Genomic DNA, 25,219 nt, shown 5'->3' with positions numbered 1-25,219 from the left:
TCCGAACATCATAAGCCTTGGATAGTTATCGTTTGGAAGGGAAAAGATTAATGGACGGTTGAAAAAGAACTAGCAGAGCGTGAAAACCATTATAAACAATATGGAGAATTGCCAAAATATTCGATTCTTAAGGGGGAAAATAAACCACCAATTGGACCTTATAATGACATTGTCTTCATAAATGACAAGGATAGACCCTGAACTATGTTCTTAAGGATCTATATTGAGATTAAGTCATCATTAACGACTTATTTTGGTTTGTTAATTATATATAGCAGTCTGCAGAACGCTAAAGATTCACGTTTCGCTTTAATTGACGAAGTTAATTTTAAATATGTTATAAGATAACAGAAAAAAGAACCTGATTTTGATCAGAATTAAAAGCATCTTATTGTTTACGTTCCATTTCAAAATTCCCTGACTTTCCCAGGGCCAGGTTTTTCCCTTGACAATCTATAAAGTCATAAAAGTTTCTCTGTCAAATTTTCCAAAGTTGTTATTTGATTTCAGGACATACTATAGCTGAAATTACCGAACTAATATGAATTTCCCTGACTTTTACTACAAACTTTAAAATTCCCTAACACCTATTTTAAAAATCCTGGAAATTTCCAGGTACAGGGAAAAGACTGTTACAAAGACTAGAGGTTGAACTACAAGTTCTGTTAATTCCCATGCTACTTAAAATTCGTATAAAATGACTGTGGCAAATTATTGTCAAAAAGCTTATCACGGAATAATATACGTCTTTTTCCTTTCTTTCATAACGATTCCGTCGGCGTCGTAGTGCTGCTTGGTGTATAGTGAATAATACTGACTGTATAATTTGATTTTTATAAAAAGAGGAGGGTGGGATAATTCGTTTGCAAATCGCTTTTATACAAGTACCAAAAGACGTAATGGATGTCGTTGTCGCCCGGAGCTATATCATTCTATATACAACGCGAACCCCTTCCCTTCTGGACGACGCAACCGGTGCCTGTGCAGCTTGAAGCGAATTATACAAACGATAACTTTTTTTCTTTTACTTTAAAAAAAAAGATTAAAACTATTTTGTACATGCAGTCTCTCTCGATCTTACTCCCCTTGGCTAGATCTTTTTCTGGAAAATTGCAAATCTAAAATCCACGACATTAACTCGTGCGTGTTGCCGTAATCTCTATACCCGAAAATGTTGCGGGGATATAGTTAATAAATGCGACATTGCACTCACGAATATACATGTGTATAGTTAACGTTTTAAAGGGATAATTAAACCCCCCATGAAAAGTTAAAGTTTACTCTCAAATTAATACACGTTTTGTTGAAATTATGTTATTTTATGGACCGACAAATCTAACTTTCTTTTGACACAAATGGCAGCAGACTTAAATGTTCTCAATTCAGTAGGACTTTAGTTAAATCATGCAACAAAACCAGTCTAAAGAAAAGAAATAACCTTCACGCAAAAATGATATTACATTCTCCTTGGAATTATAAAACCGCTAATAGCAATTATCCATGGAAATTATTGTATAATATAATAAAAACACCCCACCCGCATAAACCTGCTCGCCTAGAATTAAGGAAATTTAACAGAAAAAAAAACGTCTAGGAAAACTTCAAGCGTCGTAGACACGAGACGTTTCAAAGATTAAAAGGCGCCAATGAATTATCACCACGTGTTTTTTTTAATTTTGGCACGAGAAAAAATTAAGGCACGTGCTTTTTCAATTTTGGCGCGAGAAAAAATTAAAGCACGTGCTCTTTCAAGTTTGGCGCGAAAAAAATTAACGCACGTGCTCTTTCAATTTTGGCGCGAGAAAAAATTATTGCACGTGCTTTTTCAAGTTTGGCGCGAAAAAACTAAAGAAAATAACACGTGCTTCCTTAGGTTTAATTTCTCAAATTTTCAGATTAAGTTACTCCAACCAAAGAGCTTAAAGAAAAGGCGTCGCAAGCATCCCTAAACCGTAACGAAAGAAAGAAAAACAAAAAAAAACTAAAAATTCCGCACCCCTTCTCCGATTAAAGAAAGAAAAGGATGATCCTTATATTACCCAACCAGTTGAAAGATGAATATTTAATATCAATATATCCTGACCACTCGTAAAAGGTTTCGTCTGGTAAAAAATATGACGTCATATTAAGTAATCCCCACCTTCCTCCCTCGATCCGGATGAAGAATTTTTGGTCTCGGCTCGCGCGATGGAGCAAAATCATTGCCCCTTATCACCCTCCCTACAAGAACTCTAAAACTTCCCTCTCTCTCTTTCTCTCTTTCGTGAGGTAAGATTAGGCTTAGTAAGAAGAAAAAAAAAGATGATACCGAAATCATCTTCACTCAAGAAGAAAAAGAAGTTAGAGAAGAGTCAACGGAGCGGCAAAACGCGTGTCAAAACAGATCGAACTAAACTGGCTTCTTTTTCTAACCCTCCCCCCGCTCATTCCTATAATAAAGGCATAGTTACGCTTGCTTCTTTCTCCTCTTCAAAACGGGCTGGGGAATACTTGATAGATAATTTCTCCTTTCCAAATTATAACGATCATTTAGAAAGAGAGGGGGGACCCTTAAAAACCAAAATCGAAGCAACCGGCCGTTAAGATATTTTCATAGGTCGTGTTCAGACTACGGATGTCATGGATTTAGTTGAATTGCCACAAGGGACACTGTTTCAAATCGAGTCAAGATTGGCAGAGTATTTTAAGGATGACTCTTTCTAACTTACTACGGGGTATTATTTACTTATGTCATTATTTTCAGCGCGAAGCTATAAGGTATGCGAAGACGGTGGTTCAAAGAATCATGGTCCTCCGCGAATGAAGAAGGGCTTCAGGGAGGGGGCGGTGATACAAAAAAAATACCTCGATATCGCCAAGCGGTTATTTTACGAGAAGAACCGGGAATTACAAATGACGTGCATCGACATTTATTTTTGGTACAAACCTAATGGTCCTTATAATGTTCTAAACCCTCAATTTAGACCTTTAGTTTTTAACCACGGTATTAAAGTACAATATTTTTTTCCGATTGAACTTTGAAATGGGTGAAGGGGAGTGACACCTAGCCTCAACATTCAATGATGATGGGTTGAAAACATGTACCAATGTTTACTGATTATCGTAATTAGAGGGGTTTATGACCACGTGACAAGAAAACTCCCAAAACAATAGAAATTGGTACTCACCGTATGATTTTCTCGACGTCCTACCGGGTTGAGTTTACTACTACCACCTCACGATCAGTCTCTATTAGGGGATTGTCCTCGCGAACCACCGACCAATCCGTTCTTTCGGGTTGATGGTGAACTTCCTCTATTAGACGTCAAGTTCCGGAATCCCTTACTGCGGCTGCGCCTGGGTGGAGGCCCGCCATTCTCGGCTTTGATAACTTCACCCAGGTCCATGCCGTTGAGACTAACGGAGCTAGGCATATTGGCGGGATCTTCTAATCCGGAACTGCTGTCGGGAAGTTCGTAGCGGGCGTGAGTTCTCATATGTCGAGTGATCATATCTCTTCGGCAAGCGGCGTAAGGGCACTGCGGACATTTGTATGGTTTTTCGCCAGTGTGGGTTCTCTGGTGGGTGCTCAAGTGATCGCTACGGCTGAATACCTGCCCGCAGGCCCGGCACGTGTAAGGTTTGACGCCGGTATGCAGCCTCATGTGACGCGTCAGCATGTCCGATCGCGCGAAAGATCGCTTACAAACGTCGCAACCGTAAGCCTTGGTGGCGTTGTTCTCCGCGGGGGTACGACTGCGATGTCGACTAGCCATGTGTTTAGCCAATCGATCGTGGAGGGCGAACATTTGACCGCAAATGGGGCAAACGTAGGCGACTTCCGACGAAGAGGAAGCGACGCCCTTACTAGTTGAAGACGGTTTGACAACGGGGTTACTACTAGCCGAAGAGACAACTTCATTCTCGGGGGAACTGTCCAAGCCGGACGATACCGGGGGTCCGTAAGGCAAATCTGGTTGTCCCCCGCTTTTGCTGGCTCGTAACAGCGTTCCGCGTCCGCTGGAGGGTGTCGGGTCAAAAGGGGTGACCGAAGAAGGATGGTGGTGAACTCCGTGGTGCTGGTGATTACGGTGATGACTGAGGTGACGGTGATGGTGACGCGAATTGAGCGGAGGTGGGTCGTAGCCACCCACCGGGGGAGATAAGGGGATACCCGACGCGGTCATAGTCTCGGCCAATATATTAGCCATCGTTCTTTCTCGGCCCTCGCCAATTCCGTCACGGCTATCCATTCGGAAGAAAGGCTTGGGGGAAACGATTCCCGTTCCGGTTTTGAACGAAAGATCTAAAGGCGAGTCTTGAGGAGTGGACTGGTCAGACTCCAAACTTCCAGTTTTTTGGACGGCTGGAATCCTCAGAGGTCGAGGAACGACCCGACCTTGACGAAGAATGGTCCCTGGTACCGGTTCCTACAAATAAAAAAATATATATATTCTTGGTTCCACGTGCCGTTGAAGAATCGAAAATATATCGGGTGAAAGGTTAAGTCTTATCTTACCTGTAATCCGGGACGATTAGGTCTGGCTGGAGGAGGATGCGTGGCCGGATGAGGTCCGGGCACCATCCCATCGATCCATTGTTGGAGATCGCTATCGGAATGGCTGCGTCTTCGATTGAAGAGTTCCGGAAATAGCTTGGAATTGAGAAAACTCTGGAGATCTGGAGTAATTGGCGTCAACGGAGACATGGGTGAACCTCGACCACCGGGTAAAAAGTGATGGTGGAAGTTTTCGTAAAGGGCCGAAGTCTCCGCTCGACCGGCCAAGACGCGACAATGTTGGCAATCACAGAGAGGGAATGACGGTTGCGCGGGTAAAACTGCGGAGGAGGGAATGATTTTGGGACTGTCGCTTCCTGTGGTCGGCGGGGGAAGGTGAGAAGGGCCTCGGCCGTTCATCTTGTTAGGGACTAGCCTGGACAGACGATGGTCATCCGTACAATCACTAGCGGCTTCTCCTCGACGATTGTACTCTTTGCTCGAAGTCGTTTCCGGATACAGAGCGTCAGAATCGACTGAAACGGGACTACCACCGGCTGCCGAAGGTGACTCGGAGGTTGGCGGGGTGAACATACCGCCCGAGGCGCCGTCATCCTCGTCTTCGGCGTCGATATGATTTTCTTTGATCATTCTAGGCGAACCCGAGCGAATTTTGTCCGAACGCGTCACCAATTCTTTGGATGGTGTCCTACTGGATGCCCTATCGTAGGCGAATGGCGCTCCACCAACCGGACTGGACATTCCTGAGGACATTCCGTCGGGTGAAGCGGAAGGCGATGCCGGACTACAACGATCAATTCCCGGAGAAGTGGTCCACGAATCGGACATGGCAGCGTGACCGTCATCCATGTCTTCCATCTCAACTTCGTCTTCTTCCATGTTCAAGTTTACCTGTTACAAAGTATTTACTTTAAACTAAATTTACAACTCGCGAAGAGTCAGGAATGGGAAAGGTTTAAGAGAGAACGTGGCAGCGGTACAAAGAAAATTAAACAGTAACGTCAACAATTAACTTAATAACAACGCGCAAACACCGAGAACGTTTCGAGAATTGTCTGTCGCGTCTTTACACAGAGAGACGAGATGAAGAGGTTACAATCGGAGTTACATAAGAGAGGGAGAGAGAGAGAGTTTCTTTACCTGCGCTGTCATTTGGCTAATTTCCGTGTCCACAGACAACTGTTTCTCGGCGGGTCGTTTCTTGTCGCTCCTTCGCGACTTGGTCCTGAGTTCGGCGGCGGTGCTTGAGAGGGTGGCCGCGGTGGCGGCGGCGCTCCCGAAAGAGTTGGCCGAGTTCCCGACGGGTGTCATCGAGCCAGCGGTGGGCGGAACGAGAGAAGACGGGGTGGGCGCGTCGTCTTGACGCTCGCAAGACAGATCTCGAGGACTGTAGATTCCCGATTCCTCCGAACTACTTTCGGCGGCGCTTCTCCGCTCAACCTAAAGATCAAAGGAACGAGGACGGGTCAGGGTTAAAAACGCGCGAGAATTAAGACCAATTCGTCACCCCTCTCGCCGGGCAGATAGAGTGACGGAATTCCCATACTCGATATATGGAGGAAAAAATAAACTATAGCTTTGCTTTCGCTATAAAGACAATGCACGCCGGAAGGCCACCCTTTTGACACTTAGCTACGATGGATTTGTTTCCTTCATTTCAGGGACTCCTCACTTGTTACATAGTAGCGTAAGAAATGTTAAGAAATACTGCGGATTCTTGGAAACAAGCTATTGTTTTTGCTATTTTCAAACAACCTTGGATATTGCGTCAAAACAAGGTGCAGCTAGGTTTAAATGACCATGTTGGGTTCATAAAATCGTCTGCTCTAATTTACAATCTAAACTTTAACCTCACAGTCACGTGTCCCTCTTTAAACATAACATCCTCCACCAAAGATTAAAAATAAGGAGTTAATAAAACTGCAACGTTATAATACGTTTTTAAGCTGCAAATAAAATTACTATAAAATAAATCCAATATTCCTAATATATCTTAGCATCCGTGGTGTCTCATTTCCTCCATATAAAGAGTACGGAACCATCCCAAACATATCAATGGCCCGAGTACATAACTGAACCCATAAGTCCAAAATAATTAAAAAAAAATAAAAATAAAATAAAAACCTGCACCAATTAATTATAATTAAATTGAAAGAAACACGTCGCACCCATCACCATCTTTAATTAATTAATTAATCAATCATTAAAACCATTAAGAATAATTCCCTAATTAATATTCGTCGGTCGATTTAGGAAATAAAAAAAAAATAAATAAATCTATTATTATTTAGTTATCGTTTAGAAGATATCGATATATCGATACAAAGATCGAAAGTCAGATTTAGAAGTTAAGTAGAGAAGTATAATAAGACAGATGTATGTATAAATTGATCGGACCTGTGTGGCCAATTTATCGAGAACGGCGCTCAATCTCTTTCGTTTCCTTGAATTTTCGTTTCCACTTCCGCCTCCGTGTTGTTGCGGTTGAGGCGTCGCTTCCGACGAGTTGTTAGTTGTTGCACTTCCGTTTTTGGCGTTGTTGCAATTACCTCCAGTGGCGCCCCCGCTGACGGCCGCCGCGCCTCCTTCGATTCTATTCTTTTCGCCACTGGTCATGCCCGACGCCAGAACTTCTTCGGTCATTCTGTCGGCGATACGGGCCCGGATAGGCCGGACATAGACCCGATCATCCCGGGTATAAGAAATCTCGTTCTTCGGTGAAAGAAACGTCCGAAGATGTTGTTGAAATTCCTTTTTTTCTCTCCCAGATTAGAAGAAATTTCTTCTCTCTCTCTTTCTCTGGAAGTCTCTGGTCTTTCTTGGAGTCGTTGTGAATTAAATATCTCGAACTTCGAGTTATTTATTTGTTCCGGAATCAGATCTGAGTTAACAATGGTTTGTTTTTTTGGCAAAAATTGTGTGTGTTTGTTTGTGACGTTTTTTTAACTTTTAACTCCCTAGTTTTTGTGGGTTCGTTTTTAGTTCAAATTTAAGCGGTTTTTAATTTAATAATTAATATATATAATTAATGATTAAATAAATCGTATATGTACGTGATATAGATAAGATAATGGATGGTGCTCGAATTCGCAAAAACATTTGGTGCAAAAATTTGACGGTGCAAAATGCAGTTCAGTTCAGTAAAGTGTATTCAATTTAACCAGAAATATTATATTGTTATTCATTTTTTGCAATTTTAAACGGAATATAACCTGGAAAATAAATTAAGTTGCATCGTTCTCGTAAGCTAATTTATTTTGATTTAGAATTGTTTTAATTTTGGAGTATAGATTTTTCCTCGAGTTATATTGCAAATATTATTTCTAAAAAAGCTCTTTAAAGTTATATTCCCTTTATATAATTATCGCAAAAACTTCTTGAAATATAATTTTGTATTTTTTCTAAACTGACATTTAAAATTTCAATATTAAATTAAAACAAATTCACATAAAAATATCTAATTATTTAAAATAATTCTGATTAAATTAAAAGTTACTTCTGACACATAGTTGAAAGAAAAATAAATAAATAAATTAAACTCAAAACTTACCTATACCATCATGGGCATCATCTCCAAAAATTGTTTTCTTTCGCGCTTGGCAAATCTGCAAGAAACAAACAATAACAAAAATAATTAAAACAAATATTTAAAAAAACAAAATAAAAATAAAAACACGTTGATGACGCGATTACAAACAAATCAATTAAAATCAACTTCCATATCTGACAGATCTCGTCAAAAGAATGAGTGATTAGTGGTACGTTTAAATGAGCAACTAATTTGCGTACAAAAGACGTCTTTTAAGAACATGATGCCAGATTCCAAAGGAAAAAGCTAGTTTCCTCTCTAACATCATTATGCAAACTGTTTAATTAAAAAAACCGGGTAGAATTCCTCAACTTTTTACAACTCAATTTAAACCTAAAGAATGCAACATGTGTCACGGTGAGAACGTGTAAACACACCATCCATGTGTATAGCCATTATTTAAAATATGTCGGAGGAGTCACCTTTGAATGAATTGCATTCTCCGGATGACACCAAGCAAGGCTAATTCTCACCAAAAACCCATAACATGAAAGAAATAGTTTTGAAAATGTTGCCCACGTGACTATAGGAAATTAAGTTCGATATATTGTGAAGTCATCCAAAAATACCCCGTTAAATTTGAGCAGACGACAGATCGATCGATTAACTATTACTAATTACCTTAAACATTTTAAGTAAGGTTACTAAGTACTTCATTTAATTAACTTCTCATTCAACTCATTTGAAAGTCACCAGTAGGGAATTAAATATTGTCTTTGTTTTGCAGTCGAATTGTCGCGAGACTGTCGAGGGAGTAATCACTAGCTGAAAAATTCCCTTGGCGCAACAAATGAAATATCACACTGATTACTATAAAGTGACTGACCCCTCGACAAGCCTGGATAAACGGGCTTAAAAATACACGTGTTCTTTTGATTTAGCTGCAAGCGAATATCTTTTATTCTTTCTTCACAAATCATAAAAGTGCTCTAAAAGCTACAATTGCCGAGCTAGTCGAGCTGGAAAACAAAGGAACTATCTTTAAATAGCTCCCAGTGATAATGAGCAAAGAGCTGTTTTAGCGATACATTAAAAATAAAGATACAACTGCAGCAAGCGGGGCGAAACTTTGAAACTGCACACATGAAAATGGAATAAGGTCGAGTCAACTGATGGAGGAGATAAAGGATTAAATATACTTTGGTTGCAGCCTTGGTATGGCTCATTTTTTCTTAGGGTTAATGACTATAAACCGTGTTTTTAAGCCTGCAACAGTTGAATTAATTCTTGAAAATCAATAATTATACTTTATAGGGAGTAGAAAAATATTGAAAAATCGTCTGCTAAAGAAAAGAAGCGTATGGTAATGGCACAACTGTCGTCTGCTATACGAGAAGGATACGTCCTTGCATGTGAATATCGTTATGTATAGGACCCTCCAGGATTAGTGCAATAAATTTGCCGTTTTATACTCCCTTTAAACTAAATTATAAATACAACGCGAGATCTAAAAATTGCTTTTTAACACGCAATGTTTGAATTTTATCGCTAAGGAACATCGCATTCGGTCGATTGCGTGGTAATTCCTAGATACGGACGGCCCCAACAACTTTGTCATTGTCAAAAAGTCGAAAAAATGCGTATAGCAGCTAGCGATATAGGGATGAGAGAATTTCGTAAATCCCTCATAGAGTCAGTCGCATCAGTTGCATTACACCTGAGATGTCTGTTATAATACGGCCCCTAGCTCTCGTACAGCGCACGCGTAGCGTACTGACATTCTTGAGTTTGGCTTACATTTTAGCGCAATTTGCACCGCGGAATGACACTCGCTTTTGACACTCCTGATGACAACGGATAAAGCTCCAATCACTCATCATCAATTTTAAAACTAAAACGACGATTAAATTTCAGTTTCATAAAGGTTTAAACTAAACGAAGGTATTTCCACTAATTGACTCGCTTAGTAATTAAAGGAAAAGTTATCCATTTAATTTTAATTTTTGTCTTTATCGTGATCATTTAACTCTCCGAACCCTAAGCGTAGTGTAAGGTCTAGTAATAAAGCATGCAGACCCTAAAAAAATCTATCATGGACCTTTAAATTGCTAGATAAAAAATAAAATCACGGATCCAGCCAAGCCTTGCAAAAATAACTCCATTACAAAAGAAGAAAAGATATTTTCAGTCTACGAATGAATTTTCTTTTCTTTTCCGTGATCTATCAACGGCATACAACCTTCATATTTGTCAGTACTGAATATACAGCTCTTTGGAACATCAGGAGAATTAAGATAAAGAAAATATCATGGCCCATTTGCGGACAATTTGTATTATACGTCCCGCGCGTGAACACCATCTAATTCCGTCCCTCTCTCTTTCCCATTCCAACTCTAAACAAAGGGATGGAGAGGAGAAGAAGAAGCTCAAGATGAAAACGGGGATGATGCTCAGAGGAGAGAGACTGAGAGAGATGTTGAATCGAGATACGGATTCTAGGGAACGGTACACCGTCGTGTATAATATGTCGCGCGCGCGCCCGTTGACGGTAATTTCCCTCCCCCGTAGAATAGTGCCGTTTTTTTAGTAACGAAGCGGCGGCAATTAGGCTTAGGCTAGCATTATTTCAGGCGACAATGCTTTTAAGCGAGAAAGACAAAGTTTATAAGTGATATCTTCCATAAGTATGACACTTCGTAATGCTACTGAGAGACTTACAGCTCGAGCTATAGTTCGAGGAGAACGACGGAAGCGAGAATTGAAGTCCTACACTCGGTGGTTAATTAATTTCGCAGGACCATTCCATCTAGGTCCTATTTAGTCTGCGTTACTAAGCCCAAATTTGACAGCGCCTCACCAGGCAATCATCGCTTTACCTCGAATCTATAACCTACTTTAATCACTTCATGACAAGCTCCAGTTTCTAAGTTACCAGTGACAAACTTATTTAACATATCTCATGAACTTATGATACAACTCAGTTTTAACACAAGAAACTCGTCCCCCCAAAATCACAATCCGATCCGGAGCAGCGGAGGGGGAACTGTATACGAGTGTTTGTCATGATCGGAGTAAGGAACATTTTGTCATTAAAACAAAAGGCAGGGTGGAAAAAGGGTTAGTTCTAGGATTAAATTTGAAACTGATGACAATTAGGAAAACAGATATATATATATACACCCCTCTACGATACAAAACCCCGCAATTCCTTTTTTGTGTCGGAGGAGCTATAGTCGTATATACACTCGGCAACAAAGGAATGACAAGAATGTCTTTGTTTTAAATCAGGAGACACGGCGTCTTCCATCCAGGGTTAGTTAAGACTAAACGTATTAATGTGTACGGGAACGACAAAAGGATGAATCAGAATATTTTAAACTAAGAGTATAGATACAATGTGCATGTTCTAAGAGAAGAATCTCGTGAATTCACAAGATTTCACATGAAATATCAAAATTTTTAAATACTATAAGATTGGTTCTCTTGTTTTGTTAATAAAAATTCTACATTTTTTTCTGGACTTTCAACTTTTAACTCAAAATATTTTAAAGTAACATAACTTGAAATTAAGTCAAATTTTCAAAAAAAAAAATTATTGAAATAAAAATCGATACCCACTATAATAACAAGTTTGGTTATTTCCAGCCCCCTTTGGATACGCCAATCTTTTTAAAATAAAAAAACTGTAGGAGGCATGCGTATTATCCTAAGAAAGAGGACAGGAAAAATGTGCTAAAACTCGACAAATATATATATTCGGAATTTTTTTTTTACTTTGAAAACTATCAGTTTTATAAAGACAACTTGCTTAAAGGTTTTCCGATATTTTTGAAATAGAGAAAAGTCAAGAATATGAAGAAAAAATCCCTTTACGTTAAATTGTAAAACGTGTAGGAGTGAAAATCCGCCTACGATTTCTTAGGTTGAAATATTTTCCAAAGTATCTGGCGTATAGGCGACCCACATGTTTGTCATTGACGACTAAAAATCAACCCTTAAAAACATCGACGTAAAAAACTTTAAACTTTCTCTATTAACGCCTTTAAAAAGTAAGTATTAGCTTTTAAAAGGGATAGTGGCACAAGTTCTTATGATTACTTAGCTGTAGGCTATTTATGACGCGTAAATTTCAACCAATTCAATTGAAATTTCGTACACTTGTTTATTATATTTTAATGCATAGATGTATAAATTTTGGTTTAAATCGGTGGCCATCTTGTAAAATGGCGGAGGAAACCTTGACGAATATTTCATGACGCGATAACTGCCCTAAATATCAATAGATTCTAATGAAATTTTGTACACTCGTTTATTATATATTATAGTGTGCGCGTATAAATTTTGGTTGAAATCGGTGGCCATCTTGCAAAATGGCGGCGGGAAACGTAACTTAAACATCATGACGCGTAACTAACGTTAATTTCGACCGATTCAATTGAAATTTCGCGTACTAGTCCATTATCTTACAGTAAAGCGCTGTAGCTCGCTGTAGTTTCTGTATAAAAATCGGAAGCCATCTTGAAAAATGGCGGATATTAAACAAAACTACCTCCAGAAGTCGATAACTGCCATAAATATCAAATTATTAAAAAATAAAACTTTGTACAATGCTTAATTCATTAAACCTAACAGTAGGTCTAAAGATTCACCACAATATTGACGAAGTAAATAACAATTCGAATGACTATTCCTTTATCTATTAAGCATTATAAACTATCCAAAGTGCTATGGCCCAAAAATGAGAGAGAGACGTAACACCCGCGCAGGTAAACCGTGTTCCGTTAAGTCTCAAAATTCCTTTGGAGAAAATCCTTCAGGCGAACCCGAGTAAAGTAAAGTTTTAGGCTCTTACGATCGGAAGTTTTTTTTTTCTTTAACGTGTTAATATCGAGATTTTTAGGGCAGAAAAAGGACGTTTCAAAAATCTTGCAAGGTCTTTCAAGGCGTTTTCAACCACGGGGGTGTTAAGTATAAAGTGTAAAATGGGGGTGATTTGAAATAAAAAAAAAATCAGCTCGGGAAATGGTTAGAAATATATATCAATTTTCTGTAAATTTTATATTAAAAAAAACTGTCAATTTTTCATTTTTTTTATTAAATACTTTGGGGTTTTGGAAAGGTGGGGAACTGGTGTATATATTTTAAACCTTTCGCAATTTATAAATGAAATCACCCTTAAGGGGTTAATAAAAAAATTAAGTTCGAAGGTTTTAAACATTTAATTTAAACGGGTTAAACGTTTAAGGTGTCAAATATTTTTTTTATTATTATCAGATTAAATATTTTTTTATTAAATTTATATTTATTATGTTTTAATTGTGAGGGAGTTGAATAATAACCCTTTTGAAATTGACTTGCAACTTTTGTAATGTCGTAAGTGATAGCGTCGATATGTGAAAGATTAAGTAAGTGAAATAAAACATGATTCCAATTGATATATAGGCCTATTCATTATTTTTTCGGATCTTTTAATTAAAAATAAAAGAAATTAAAAATTCTAGTTAATTAAGTTTGGAAACCCCCAAATTATCCTCGACTAGGCCCTGTATAAAACAAAGAGATGGCTATTAAATAAACTACTTTAAAATCAATTAGCATACAAGTCCAGGTACAGGAGAAGAAAATTTTAAAATTAAATTAAATAAAAAAGGAAAAAGAATATCCCCGTTGGGTTTTGACAGCAGCACCCCGGAAAACAATACCGTTATGAATCAAAGTTTGGTTTATCTAAGGAGCGGCGCCGATTTAACGGTTTTCAACTCCTTATTACACCTCGAGCTAAATTATTTAACAATTGTATATATGGGGGAGGTACATACATACATGCATGGGGAATATGAGCCAATCAAATACTCGTCCCCCCCTCCCCCCTCCCTCAAGGGAAAACTAACAAAATAATCTGTGAGAAACTCTCCAGGAAGAAAAGATAGATTCCAATTTTGTATCTCTGGTTGGTGTACTGGACACCTTTAGGGTCCTTTAGTTATATCGCAATCATTATTATTCTTCAGGGGACCAAAGTTCCACACAATATTAAGGAACAGTATCATTATCAAGTTCTAGGATATTTGTCAAATCCTTATTTCTAGGTTTAAAAATAACACCTATAGCGCCCAACGTGGGGCTCGAACCCACGACCCCGAGATTAAGAGTCTCGTGCTCTACCGACATAGCCGGGCTTAGAACTCCAACCACCAAATCTATTTTAAATTTCGCCGTGAAACTAGACCTTTAAATCAATAATAAGATAAGTATAGCTGTGAATAAGCCCTGGAGGTGAATGAATGTTTTCAGGCATTTTTATAACGGCTCGTGGGAAAGATATAACAAAACGTAACTGATTGAATTCCTAGCTTAAATGCTTCATGAAGTAATTCAATTTGACCCTACCTCGATTACAAAGTTACCTATCTCCCATTCAATAGTAATTCAATATTAAGGGTATACCTTATTAAATTCTTGATTAATATTATTATTATGATCATACAATTTCGTAAAAATAAAAAACTAAAATTGTTTCCATAAAATCCTTTAGGGTGAATTTATTTCTCGGTATAGGATTTTTAGCTTAGCGCCCTGTTTTACTATATAATTTGTCGCATGCTAGCTCTTACCTAATTATATTTTATTCTCGATCAACCGACCTCGGGAAACACGCAATATATATCTAGGAAATGTAATGTAGAATTAAACCACGCCTCCACATCTTTAATCATTCTGAAGAATTTTTTTTTTTTTTTTTTTGGTGATCGGGTTTTATATCATAGGGTAGAGGGTTAATTAATTTAAATTAAAGTTCTTTTAAGGTTTTTTCTATTTCACTAAGTCGTGATTTGAATATTATAGACAGTGTGCACTAAAGTTGGCTATACATATATGGTTAATTCAGGCTAGGAGGATTCATACCATTTACACAAGGAGGCCTGGCTTTTGACTCCAACACTGAGTCTGGCCTTCTTGTGTATATGATATGAATCATCCTATAGTCTGAAAATAAGCATAGAGAAATTTCTTCTACCCGTTTCTTAACTTTAACTGCGCATGCGCTTCAGGGTTGGCAGTAATTTGTGACCCTACCATCTCATGTTTGGAACTGAATCGAGCTGGATAAGATTTTCAGTCTCTGTGGTATAATAGTGGTTCAATTGTACTCGTAAATGACTAGCAAACACTTGTCCGAACATAATCTATCGTTACTACTTGAGATAATTAAGACGTTTTCCCAAATAGACGAATTTTAATTTTAACCATTTAAAACTCTTATGGGAGATTTTCTAAATTTTTTCTTCGTCCAGGTTGGGAACTGTACAGTACAATGGTACCAGCGCATGCGCATCCACGATCTAAGACAAACATCCACCCACCCTTATCTTTATACACATGGCAGTTCCGTTCTGTTCATATCCGGGCTAGATGAACACTTTTATAATATAGGCATACATAAATAAGGAAATATGTTACCTATATAAAGAAATACACTGACGTATGTATAGACGGGACCCTTACGAATACCACCTGTTATCATACAAACAACTCTAAACTAAAGAAGCCTTCACTTCAGAGCCCCTTTAACCTTCGGGTGAATTTCTTACATTATTTCGTGAATATTTTAATCAAATTATAAGAAGAGCAATAAACCTAAGCTATAGCCTTAAGGAAGATCAAATGTTCCCAAACGGGGATCCATGGCCAATAACGCGGCGTAATCAATAAATATAACAGGGAATTTCATTGTGATTAATTAGACCGTCGCAAAAAAAATTCAATTCTTATTCATGGAATAATTATCTAAATTCTTATAGCCCTACTTCTTCTCAAAAGGGATGCCGATATTTTATTTAATCATTTCCAACAAGAACTCTCAGTTTTCGAAAAAGTTGCCTGATGTGTTAAAAAATAGACCAAAATATTCTAAGCAACTTCAAGATAAAGTAAAAAAAACAAGCAAACATTAAAAAATGTGAGTTAGTTTCTGTCGTAAAACACATCGCGGATGGTTCCTAACTACATCGGCGGCGGCAGCAGCCTACGCAGATGGTGAATGGGAAATTCACGTGATAGCAGCGCGTTATAAAACCAACAAGACGGTAGGTATACTACCAACCAGGTTTCAATCGCTATTTGCTCCAATATAAAGCTTATTAATTCCCCCATTATTCTTTTATAGGGATTGTAGACCTAGAGTAAATTCCGAGTGAACGTCTTGAAAATTAAGGTATATTCCCGATAAGGTAATGCTAATTTACACTAAGCGCGTAAACTACTGCTGGTTCTCGCAAATTTCGTAAATAGTTAGGGTTAAACGACCTTTGACCTGGCCCAAGTCAGATAGACAGACATCAGGCCCAGGGTTGCCACATTTTTTTTCAGATTAAAATATCCTGAATTTTTCCTAAGTATTTCCAGTGATTTTCCCTGAGACTCGGCCCAAATCAGATCTACAGATATCAGGGTTGCCACATTGTTTTAGATTAAAATACCCTGAATTTTCCCTGACTATTTCCCGTGATTTTCCCTGACTTAAGGCCAAAGGTTATCCATGTTAAAGAATATTATTGATTATAAACAAGTCATCTATTAAGGTAAGGTTTTCCCTGACTATTTTTTGCGATTTTCCCTGACAAAGGTTATCAATGATAACAATATCTGTTAAAGCATATTATTGTTTATATAAATAATTAAGGTAAGGTTACGTTTTAAAAAGGTATTTATTGTAACAATCAAAGCTGTAACGTATAAACTCAACAACAACTACCTGAATTTTTTAAACTCTCTGACCTTACTATAGTCTATTTTTAAAGTTGACCCCTGACCTGTGCCACCAACTGCCAACTCTACCGTAAATCAACTATAGCAAACTTCGCCAGCTGACCTCATCCCATTTGGCAACAGCAGTAATCCAGTAGTACCTTGTGCAATTATATTAAACTAACTGAACATTTTTTTTTAAAAAAAATTATTATTTCTGTTTCTCTTGAAATCTTTCCAATGATATAACATAAAATTTCTGAAAGTGCATGCATGCCTTCACGAGATAAGAGTCAGAAAACTAGTTCTAACTTCTTCGTTTCTCCCTAAAAATTCTTGTCAAATTAGGAAGTGAGATCGAACTTAGATCTCGAGGCGAGCATTAATTTATTTCTTTAAACGCTTGTCCCTGCAGTAAGACATTTCTTTCTTTTTTTGCTTTCAATAAAGCTAAACCACCATAAGGGATTATATTAAATTAAATATGTACTGGTTTTTCATTTTTAAAGACATGCAGCACCAAGGGAGCTAGAGGTGGATGCTGCCATGGCGAAGAGACTAGATTTTGCGGTGGCATCGTTAATGGTTAAATCTCGAATTCAAGTTCATCTTCATTATTATATTTCTCCGCTTCATGCACTCTTAATTATGCTAAATCATATCATTAAATTCTTCCACCCTCCCTTCTAAAAGAGCGAGCATTATAACCACTCTAAATTAATTATGAAGAAAGAAAAAAAGAATCCAGTTTCATTTTTTTTCTACTACGTTTGCTAATACAGTAACAGAATCATTATGTTTTCCAGCGTACTAATTAATTAAAATTAGAGTTACGTTGCCATTGATACGAACAGGGTAACGTCTGATGTCAATGTCATATTACAGAGTTTAATACTTAAGAAATTAACTAGAAACTTGTACGAGCATGCACTTTAATGAATATTTCTTTACGTTTAAAATTAACTCCAATTTATTTGTAGTTAGTTAGTTGTTAAGGGTAATTTGAAAATGAATGAATTAAAAAAGCACTTGTGATATTTTACGCGCGAAAAAACGTAAATGAAAAGCACGTGCTATCTCCTTTTTGCTCGCGCCAAAAGTAAATGAATGAAAAACACGTGTAACATCCTTTTTCTCGCGCCAAATTCGAATATAAAAACACGTGCCATCATTTTTCCCGCCTAACTAACGTCTAGAGCGCTACACCCCAAAACAATAGATGATATATTACAACAATTAAACAAGCACTAAATGTTAATTAACTAACATTTAGTAAACTTGTCTATAATTATGTAAACGCTCACAAACATAAACAAAAAATTAAAAGAAACAAAACATTCTTACCAAATAAATAAACGTCAAAAAATCCAAAAAATAATAATAATAATGTTCAAATTACTAATTAAAGTACAGTAAAACAATCGTGAGAGTCGACGGTAACAGGTAGTTAAACCCACGCGGCGAAATACGTCTTCAATCCCGGGTAAGAAAAATTAAACTTCTCGGTAAGAAGAAAGGTTGGTTATACCGCATCGAAAAAAAAATAACAACCCCGGTGAGGGTCCACAAAACAAGTGGTCTACTACTACCGACCGTCGGTTCCGTACCAGACTAAAGAGATGAGTCTCACTCCCTAGCCGTTACTGGTACACCCTGAATGTTAGCGGTGGTACAATGTTAAACATTAACGGTAGCTCTATCTCTCTCTCCGCGAAACTTCTTCTGAGACTGGAATGGAATGGATTCGGTCTCGAGTCTCGGAACTTTTCTCGAGTCGAGAGAAGTTTTTGAAAAAAGTTCTTTTTCTCAAAACCAAACTCACCTGCTGCCAAAAAAGACATCCCCGGGCCGGGATGGTGGTTGTCCCCCCTTCTTGGTGCCCCCTTTAGACCTAACGTCTCTTCACTACTTTGCGCGTATTACTCCGGCGGAGCGGGACGGGTAGGTACGCCGCGTTTCTTACCCCCTTACCCCCCCTTCAGTTTCTCAAGATAGTCCGCCCTGTCGAAAGAGAGGAAAGGAAAAATCTTAAAGGTGGGTATCGTGGGTAATCCCCTCAGGACCCACACCACCATTTTCCACCCCTGCCACCAACTCCTGAACCAACTCTCTCTCTCTATCTTTCTCTAGTTCTAGTGTCTTAAGGGAAAAGGAAGGAAGGGATGAAGTACGTTGGGACCAGCTAGCGCTTGTGGTGGTGATGTTAAGGTATGAAAGAGAGTGGAGTCAAAAATAAGGGAGGAGCTAATCCGCGGACTCCGTAGAACATCGAGAAAACAACCCCCTCACTCTTTCTTTCTTGTCTTGCATCCCAATTTTTATTTCTTCTTTTTTCTATTTTTTTTTTAAATATTAAAAGAACTGCCTGCCTCCTACTCTAAGATATATATACTACTTAGGGCTCGCATCGTGGTTAAGGGAATTGCTTGCTTTCCCTGATTTATCCAGTGTTTTTGCTAGACCATTTTCCCTGATGTTTTGTAGGACCAATTGTTATTGTTCTAAAAATATACGGTATAAGAAGGGGTAACGGTGATGTAATTAAACAATACATGGCTAAAGTTAAAATCGTATTTTATGAATATTTAATGAAAATATAATGAAAGGGAGCTAGCTTCTCTATTAGGGTGTCTGGTCATATGTGATCGCGATAAAACAGGCCGTTTTAAACGTCACCCAGCTGGATGGTTGAATCCCGGATATTTTAACAACTTCAATATTCAATTTCCCTAAATTTTCCCTGACTTTGTTGAAATTCTTAAAATTCCCTGACGTTTCCCTGATCTTTTCGGTCCATTTTGAAATTCCCTGACGTTTCCCTGAACTTTTCGGTCCATTTTGAAATTCCCTGACTTTTCTGCAGGTTTTCCCAGATCTATTTCAACCCTGTTTTAGAAGACCGCAAAAAAATCCGAAATTTTTAAATTAACCAAGAATTTAATTAAGTGCGAACAAATTAAAATTAATAATAACAATAAATAAATATTAAAAACTAACATTAAATTTTAATTTAAATAAAAAAATTCCCGCATGGCCCATGGGGGGATCGAACCCACGACCTTCGCGTTATTAGCACGACGCTCTAACCAACTGAGCTAATGGGCCTTGCATTTAAAGAAACCCCAAGAAAAAATAACCCAAAGGAATCAATTACTAAGTCAATTTAATCAAAATGACATAAAATAAAAATTTTAAAAAGAAAACCAATGCATCCCACACAAATTTCTCCATTCACTTCTGGAATACCCGCATTAAAATATTTAAAATTCCTTGGGATTTCCTTGGAAAAAATAAAATACGTAACGCATAAAATCCCAGTCGTAATAATTCCAAGTATTAATATAAAATAAAATGCTGATAAAAAAAATGAAAATTATTCAAAAGTGAGTAATTAATACGCAACAAACGACGTCTAAATGATTCAATCCCAATGAAAACCCGTTAGAGAGAGAGATAGGGAGTTTGTGTGTGTACAAGGAGATTAGTATTACGGAATAGGAAGGGGTAGAGGAGAAGGGGGGAACCGATTTAGGAACGATTAAATATTTTTTGATAAAAAAAAAATCGATTTACGTCACGCGAAATTACGAGCGATTTTTATACAAGATCGATTGCGCAAAATAAAAAGCTGCCTCAAATTTTATGGATTTTTGAGCTTAATTTTTTATTTTGTATCGGAGGCGTATGTAAGTACCGAAGGTAAATCGAGGTATACATATTATTATAAGATTAAAGTGATACCGTAGTATAATTATTTTAACGAAATTATTTATATAGCATTTGACTTTTTGAGCAGTAGAGGATTATGGACAATAAGAGTGATTATGTAGTTTGTGCAGACAGAATAATCGTGTATCAATATTTGCATTAATTGAATTTCGCGCCTTAGATAGGCTGACCTTTGACCCCAATATCACAAGACCACGGATGGACTTTGTATACTTTTATATCGAGCTTCGTTATGCACGAAACAAATCTTTCAAATAGTTATTGTAATCAAGTCATGCTATTTGCATTTAATTTCACGCCTTAGATAGGCTGACCTTTGACCCCAATATAACAGACCACGGACGACTTTTTTTTATCATATTAAATCAAGCTTTGGTACGAAATAGAGCTTTTAAAATAGTGTTAGTTGAGAAACAACATAAGTATACACATTTGAGGTAAACATTGCTTTCACACTCCCTTTAAATTCCGGTAAGATATATATTAAGAATAAAAAAGGTTAAAATTACGCGAAGGAGGGGAAACTAAATTTTTATAATATATCATTCGTTAAACAGCCGACAGCCATTTTTCGTAATCGACGATCGAATAAGAAATTTGTTGCGTCGAGTTTTAATTTTATTTTATAATAATCTTTGTTACCAAAAGTTGAAGGTATATGTTTATTAAATATAAGCGTCGGCGATTTTACGCAATCTGTACAATTAATCTACATCGTGACGTCACCCACGTCTTTAAAACTTATAATTAAAACTCGTTAATTAACTAAGATCTGAAAAGCAATTTTAGTATAAAACCGTGTTATTTAAAGGTTACCTTAAGCCTCGTCACGATACTAAACCTTAACCTACGAGGAGTGACATTTGCATATTCTGGAGTGGTAAAAAGCGCGTTGACTAGACCGCAACAGGTTGGCTCGCGCGCTAAAGCAGTTCCAGCGGGAGAATGCAGGAAAGTATCTGACTAGGAGCATGGAGAAAGCGCGGGAAAGTATCAACAGGTCGAAACGGGGGCGCCATCTATAGGCTAAAACGCGAACTACGGAAGTACATAATACTTTTCCGAGATTCAATTATAAACTTCTATTATATTAAATTTATGAAAGTCTAAAATAAATAACTTTTCTTGAAAATTTTTTTATAAATAAATAAATAAATAGAAAATAAGAACTTTTTCTAATTAAATTCAGTAAACAATAGATCATTAAATATTGAGGCGATAAAAACTTAAAAATTCTAAAAAAACAAAAACCCTTCTTATACTTAATTTTAATTAAGTTAATCCCAGTTTCTCAACTCCAAAAATAAAAATAAAAATACAAATGAAATATAAATTAAATCCAGAAAATACTGAAGCGTTAAATATTAAGTAGACTGAATTTTAAAATTCGCCAAACAGAAAGATAAAAAATTCATTAAAAGGCGCAAATCTTCAATACGCATCACCTTCCAAATCAAATATTTAAAATACCTTAGCGTTATTTTCTTAGGAATAAAATATTTAATATAGAAAATTCAGACATATGACGTCAAGCTAGCGATAAACAGCGCCACTAAACTTGACACGTTTTCTAGGCGCGAGACTCGACTTCGGAACAGAGAGAGAGAGAGACTCGAGAGGGAGCAAGGTCATGACGTCATTCAGGAAGATTCCGTCCGGGACATCTCTATTCGTTACCATGGTAACGCCCCATCCCTCTCCCTCTCCGCTCTTGATCTTCCTTTTTCTCCACAAACTTCAAAAGAGGAATTGAATTGCGCGACTTTTCTCTAAAGATTAGTTTAGAGTTTTTAGTTTTTTTTTCAATTGGTGGAAAATTAGAATTCTTACAAATGCAAGGGAGAGATTGCGAAGAATTGAATCTATTCAATATTCTAATTAGGGTATAGGCTAGGCTAGGGCGTCTTCAATATTTCAATAAGATTTAAACGAGATCTTAAATTATAATTGATTTGAATTTCTATGGTTTTATCATCGGTTTTGTTTGCAGATTATTTTATTAATTACGAGTATTATAATTATTAATTGTTGCCATTGTCAAAGAACTGCAATTTGACTTTTTAAAGATGAATAACAATGAATAACCAATGAAAAACGCAGTAGTTTATGATATCACTCGTTGCATGACCAACATTAAAGGGTATATTAAGGGAAATTAGGAGTTTATGACTTTGTGCAGAAAATTTTGCAATTTAATTTCTCTTCAATTTCAAATTGAATTAACAATTTTAACAATTCAAGAGGTTGCAAAACAGTACGCTATAAATAATTGCAAGTTATGATATTTGACTTTTCTGAGGATTTTAATTTAAGTTGAGAACTTTTGCAACCTTGTTTGCGTGTTTACGAAACTTTGAACGTTCTTGCACGCGTTAAAATTCAAATGCAATCATTCTTGCATAGACTTATGCATTTTGCATTACATAACCAGCAATTAAATGCAATGCAAATTCGTTAAGAATAACCCCGGCCAATGCATAATTAAATCAAAGCTCGAAATTCCAATTGAACAAATATATGAAAAAAAATCAATACTGACTAAAACAGTTAAGATAAAAATGCAAATTAGCAATAAACTACGTAATTAAAAATGCATATGGTCAAGAAATGAATGAGGTGGTGAGAGAGAGAGAGAGAGAGAGAGAGAGAGAGAGAGAGAGAGAGAGAGAGAGAGAGAGGGAGAGAAGCTTACTGGACGCGAGGCGTGAATGAAGATCGAACCAACTCGGGTCGGTGCACTTTGCGCGTTAACTTGACCGCTCACTCCACGTGGGAGCGTTTGTTACAAAACTTGATTAATAGCTATTATTTTCTCTCCAATTTTCCCGGAATGTCTTGAACAGGAGGCAACCCTTTAAAACCGCAAGAAATTAAGGGTCCCATTCGTATCGAATCTCCGCATCTCAATGTCACTGGACGAGCGTGACGTAGTTGACGACGAACCGTTCAGTTCTGGGACCATACCAAAAATATAACCGCACGACACTCGAGTAAAAGCTCGGGATGTCCAGGCCGGGGTTTTAGTATAGCTTATACAAAAAGAAACCCACGTTGTTTCTCGTGACGCGCGAAGGGTTAGTTTCGCGCGCGAGTTGGAATCCCGGCCCCCCAAACCCCTCATCCCGCCTCCACGCGGTATCCCAAACCAGAAAAGGGTCCCCGGCCATCGTCGCTATAGCAACGAGTTTGACGCAAATGGCTGGCGGGATGAGGAGGTTGCCATGGAAACGGAGAAAAAGGAACCCGAGGAAAGACGTAAATCGGAGAAGGAGAAGAGAGGACTATCATCCATCCTCTTCCAGAGATGAGAGCAAGAGAGAAAGAGAGAGAGGGCATCTCTACGGGGTGAGGGATCTGAGAGCAGCGGGGAGGGAGGAAAACAGCGGGAGCGCGTAAGGTTCTCTTTCAAGGTCAAGGACGTTAGTCTGCTCTTCTTTCTAGGTCGCGAGAGGAGGCTTTCAGAGGATGCAGCCGCGTCTCCGATTCCTCTCTGGGATGAATTTCTCGGAGTCAAAAGCTAGAGGCTAGAGCAGTGAGCGGCGTTACGTTTCCTAACTGCGACGGCAGGAGGGCTTTGATATTATGATTCAGATATACTCTAATATTACTGCAAAAATGTAGTAACTCACCCCTCTTCATTAACAGTCTGAGAGATCAATTGATTTAATTTGTTAACTGTAGCGCTCGCGCTCTGCACTCGATATCCCTCATTCTCATTACCTGACCTTCCTCAAATTAACGAGTACGACATCATTTACTTAATTAATAGTATGCTATAGTTAACGATAAAACCAAATACAAATTAAAATAATAATAGAAGAAACTAGTTAATTAAATTTAAGGGGCCATCCGTAAAATATTGCATTGTTTATAACTTGAAAACGGACAGTGTTCCTTGGGGCAAAAGGTCATGAACTCAAAATAGCCCTTTTCTTAATTAATTTCTGCCTATTTCTGGACATATAACTCTAAAGAAACACCCTGTACTTTTTCTTCTTTTTTTTTATAAGTCAGTTGGGGACATACAACGTTTTAACAGTTAAGAAATGATGGAGAGATTCCCCTACAGGATAAACTGGACCCTTTAGATTTAAAATTCCTGCGGGTAAGGTGACATGTCGCGCTGTAGAATCTGAATTACAGTACGGCTTACATATTAAATTAGAATAATCCTCAATCGGCCTTACAGTGAAGAAAAGATCAAAAGAGAGCTATACAGGTAAGCTAAGATTAAAGGATCTAGATACAAATTTAGCCTTTAATGTAGGTAGGTAGAGACACTAGAGAATCCAAAACATCGTTCTACCTAGAATTTCCACAAAATCTCCTCTCTTAGAATCAACCGTTATTATTTAACTGCATAGAAAGAGTGGATGGATGAAAGAGTACCGTTTGTTTGTAGATAAGCAAAACTTCACAGCGGAATAATGCGTAGAATTTGATTCCCGAGAGTATAGGCATGCAGGAGCGGACGGCGACTTGAATTAAACTTATAGCTATTGATGTCCAAATATTACATTTGAAGCTTACATAATACGTTTTTTTTTTCATCTTTGCAATACTAGGTCCAAATACAGGGTATTTATAATAAGTCCTGCCATAAATTAAGTCTGGGGATGTTCTTTGGGGAAATCGATTTTGATTCGAAAATGTAACTTCTATCAATCTCCATTTTGTTGGCCACAAGGGTCACTGTTTCAAATCGAGTTATGATT

The 25,219-nt window shown here is 37.6% G+C and overlaps 1 protein-coding gene and 1 non-coding gene across 5 annotated transcripts in view; both read right to left on the bottom strand.

Annotated features, from left to right (window-relative positions):
• klu (zinc finger protein klumpfuss) overlaps positions 1 to 25,219 on the bottom strand; it is a 53,681-nt gene that overhangs the window by 16,624 nt on the left and 11,838 nt on the right. The window contains exons 1-6 of one of the 4 annotated variants that reach the window (XM_089866271.1): positions 18,120 to 18,572; positions 8,049 to 8,103; positions 6,896 to 7,379; positions 5,639 to 5,938; positions 4,499 to 5,389; positions 3,168 to 4,409 (exon numbers count right to left, since the gene is read on the bottom strand). In XM_089866271.1, coding sequence (XP_089722397.1) covers positions 3,222 to 4,409; positions 4,499 to 5,389; positions 5,639 to 5,938; positions 6,896 to 7,141 — 2,625 coding nt within the window. In that variant the 5' untranslated portion in view covers positions 7,142 to 7,379; positions 8,049 to 8,103; positions 18,120 to 18,572 and the 3' untranslated portion in view covers positions 3,168 to 3,221. Of the gene's footprint in view, positions 1 to 3,167; positions 4,410 to 4,498; positions 5,390 to 5,638; positions 5,939 to 6,895; positions 7,380 to 8,048; positions 8,104 to 18,119; positions 18,574 to 25,219 lie in introns of those variants that run through there. The other 3 variants (XM_089866272.1, XM_089866273.1, XM_089866274.1) reach the window with 3 other exon arrangements.
• On the bottom strand, positions 19,807 to 19,880 carry TRNAI-AAU (transfer RNA isoleucine (anticodon AAU)). Its single transcript has one exon. It is a non-coding gene; the product is annotated as a tRNA-Ile (tRNA).

The sequence above is a fragment of the Phalangium opilio genome, unplaced genomic scaffold (genome assembly GCF_054372755.1).
Source record: "Phalangium opilio isolate 3A_F unplaced genomic scaffold, DU_Popi_V2 ptg000017l_1, whole genome shotgun sequence".
Lineage (NCBI taxonomy): Eukaryota > Metazoa > Arthropoda > Arachnida > Opiliones > Phalangiidae > Phalangium > Phalangium opilio.
Note: the sequence above shows the minus strand (reverse complement) of the source record. Positions and strands in the feature narration are given on the sequence as shown.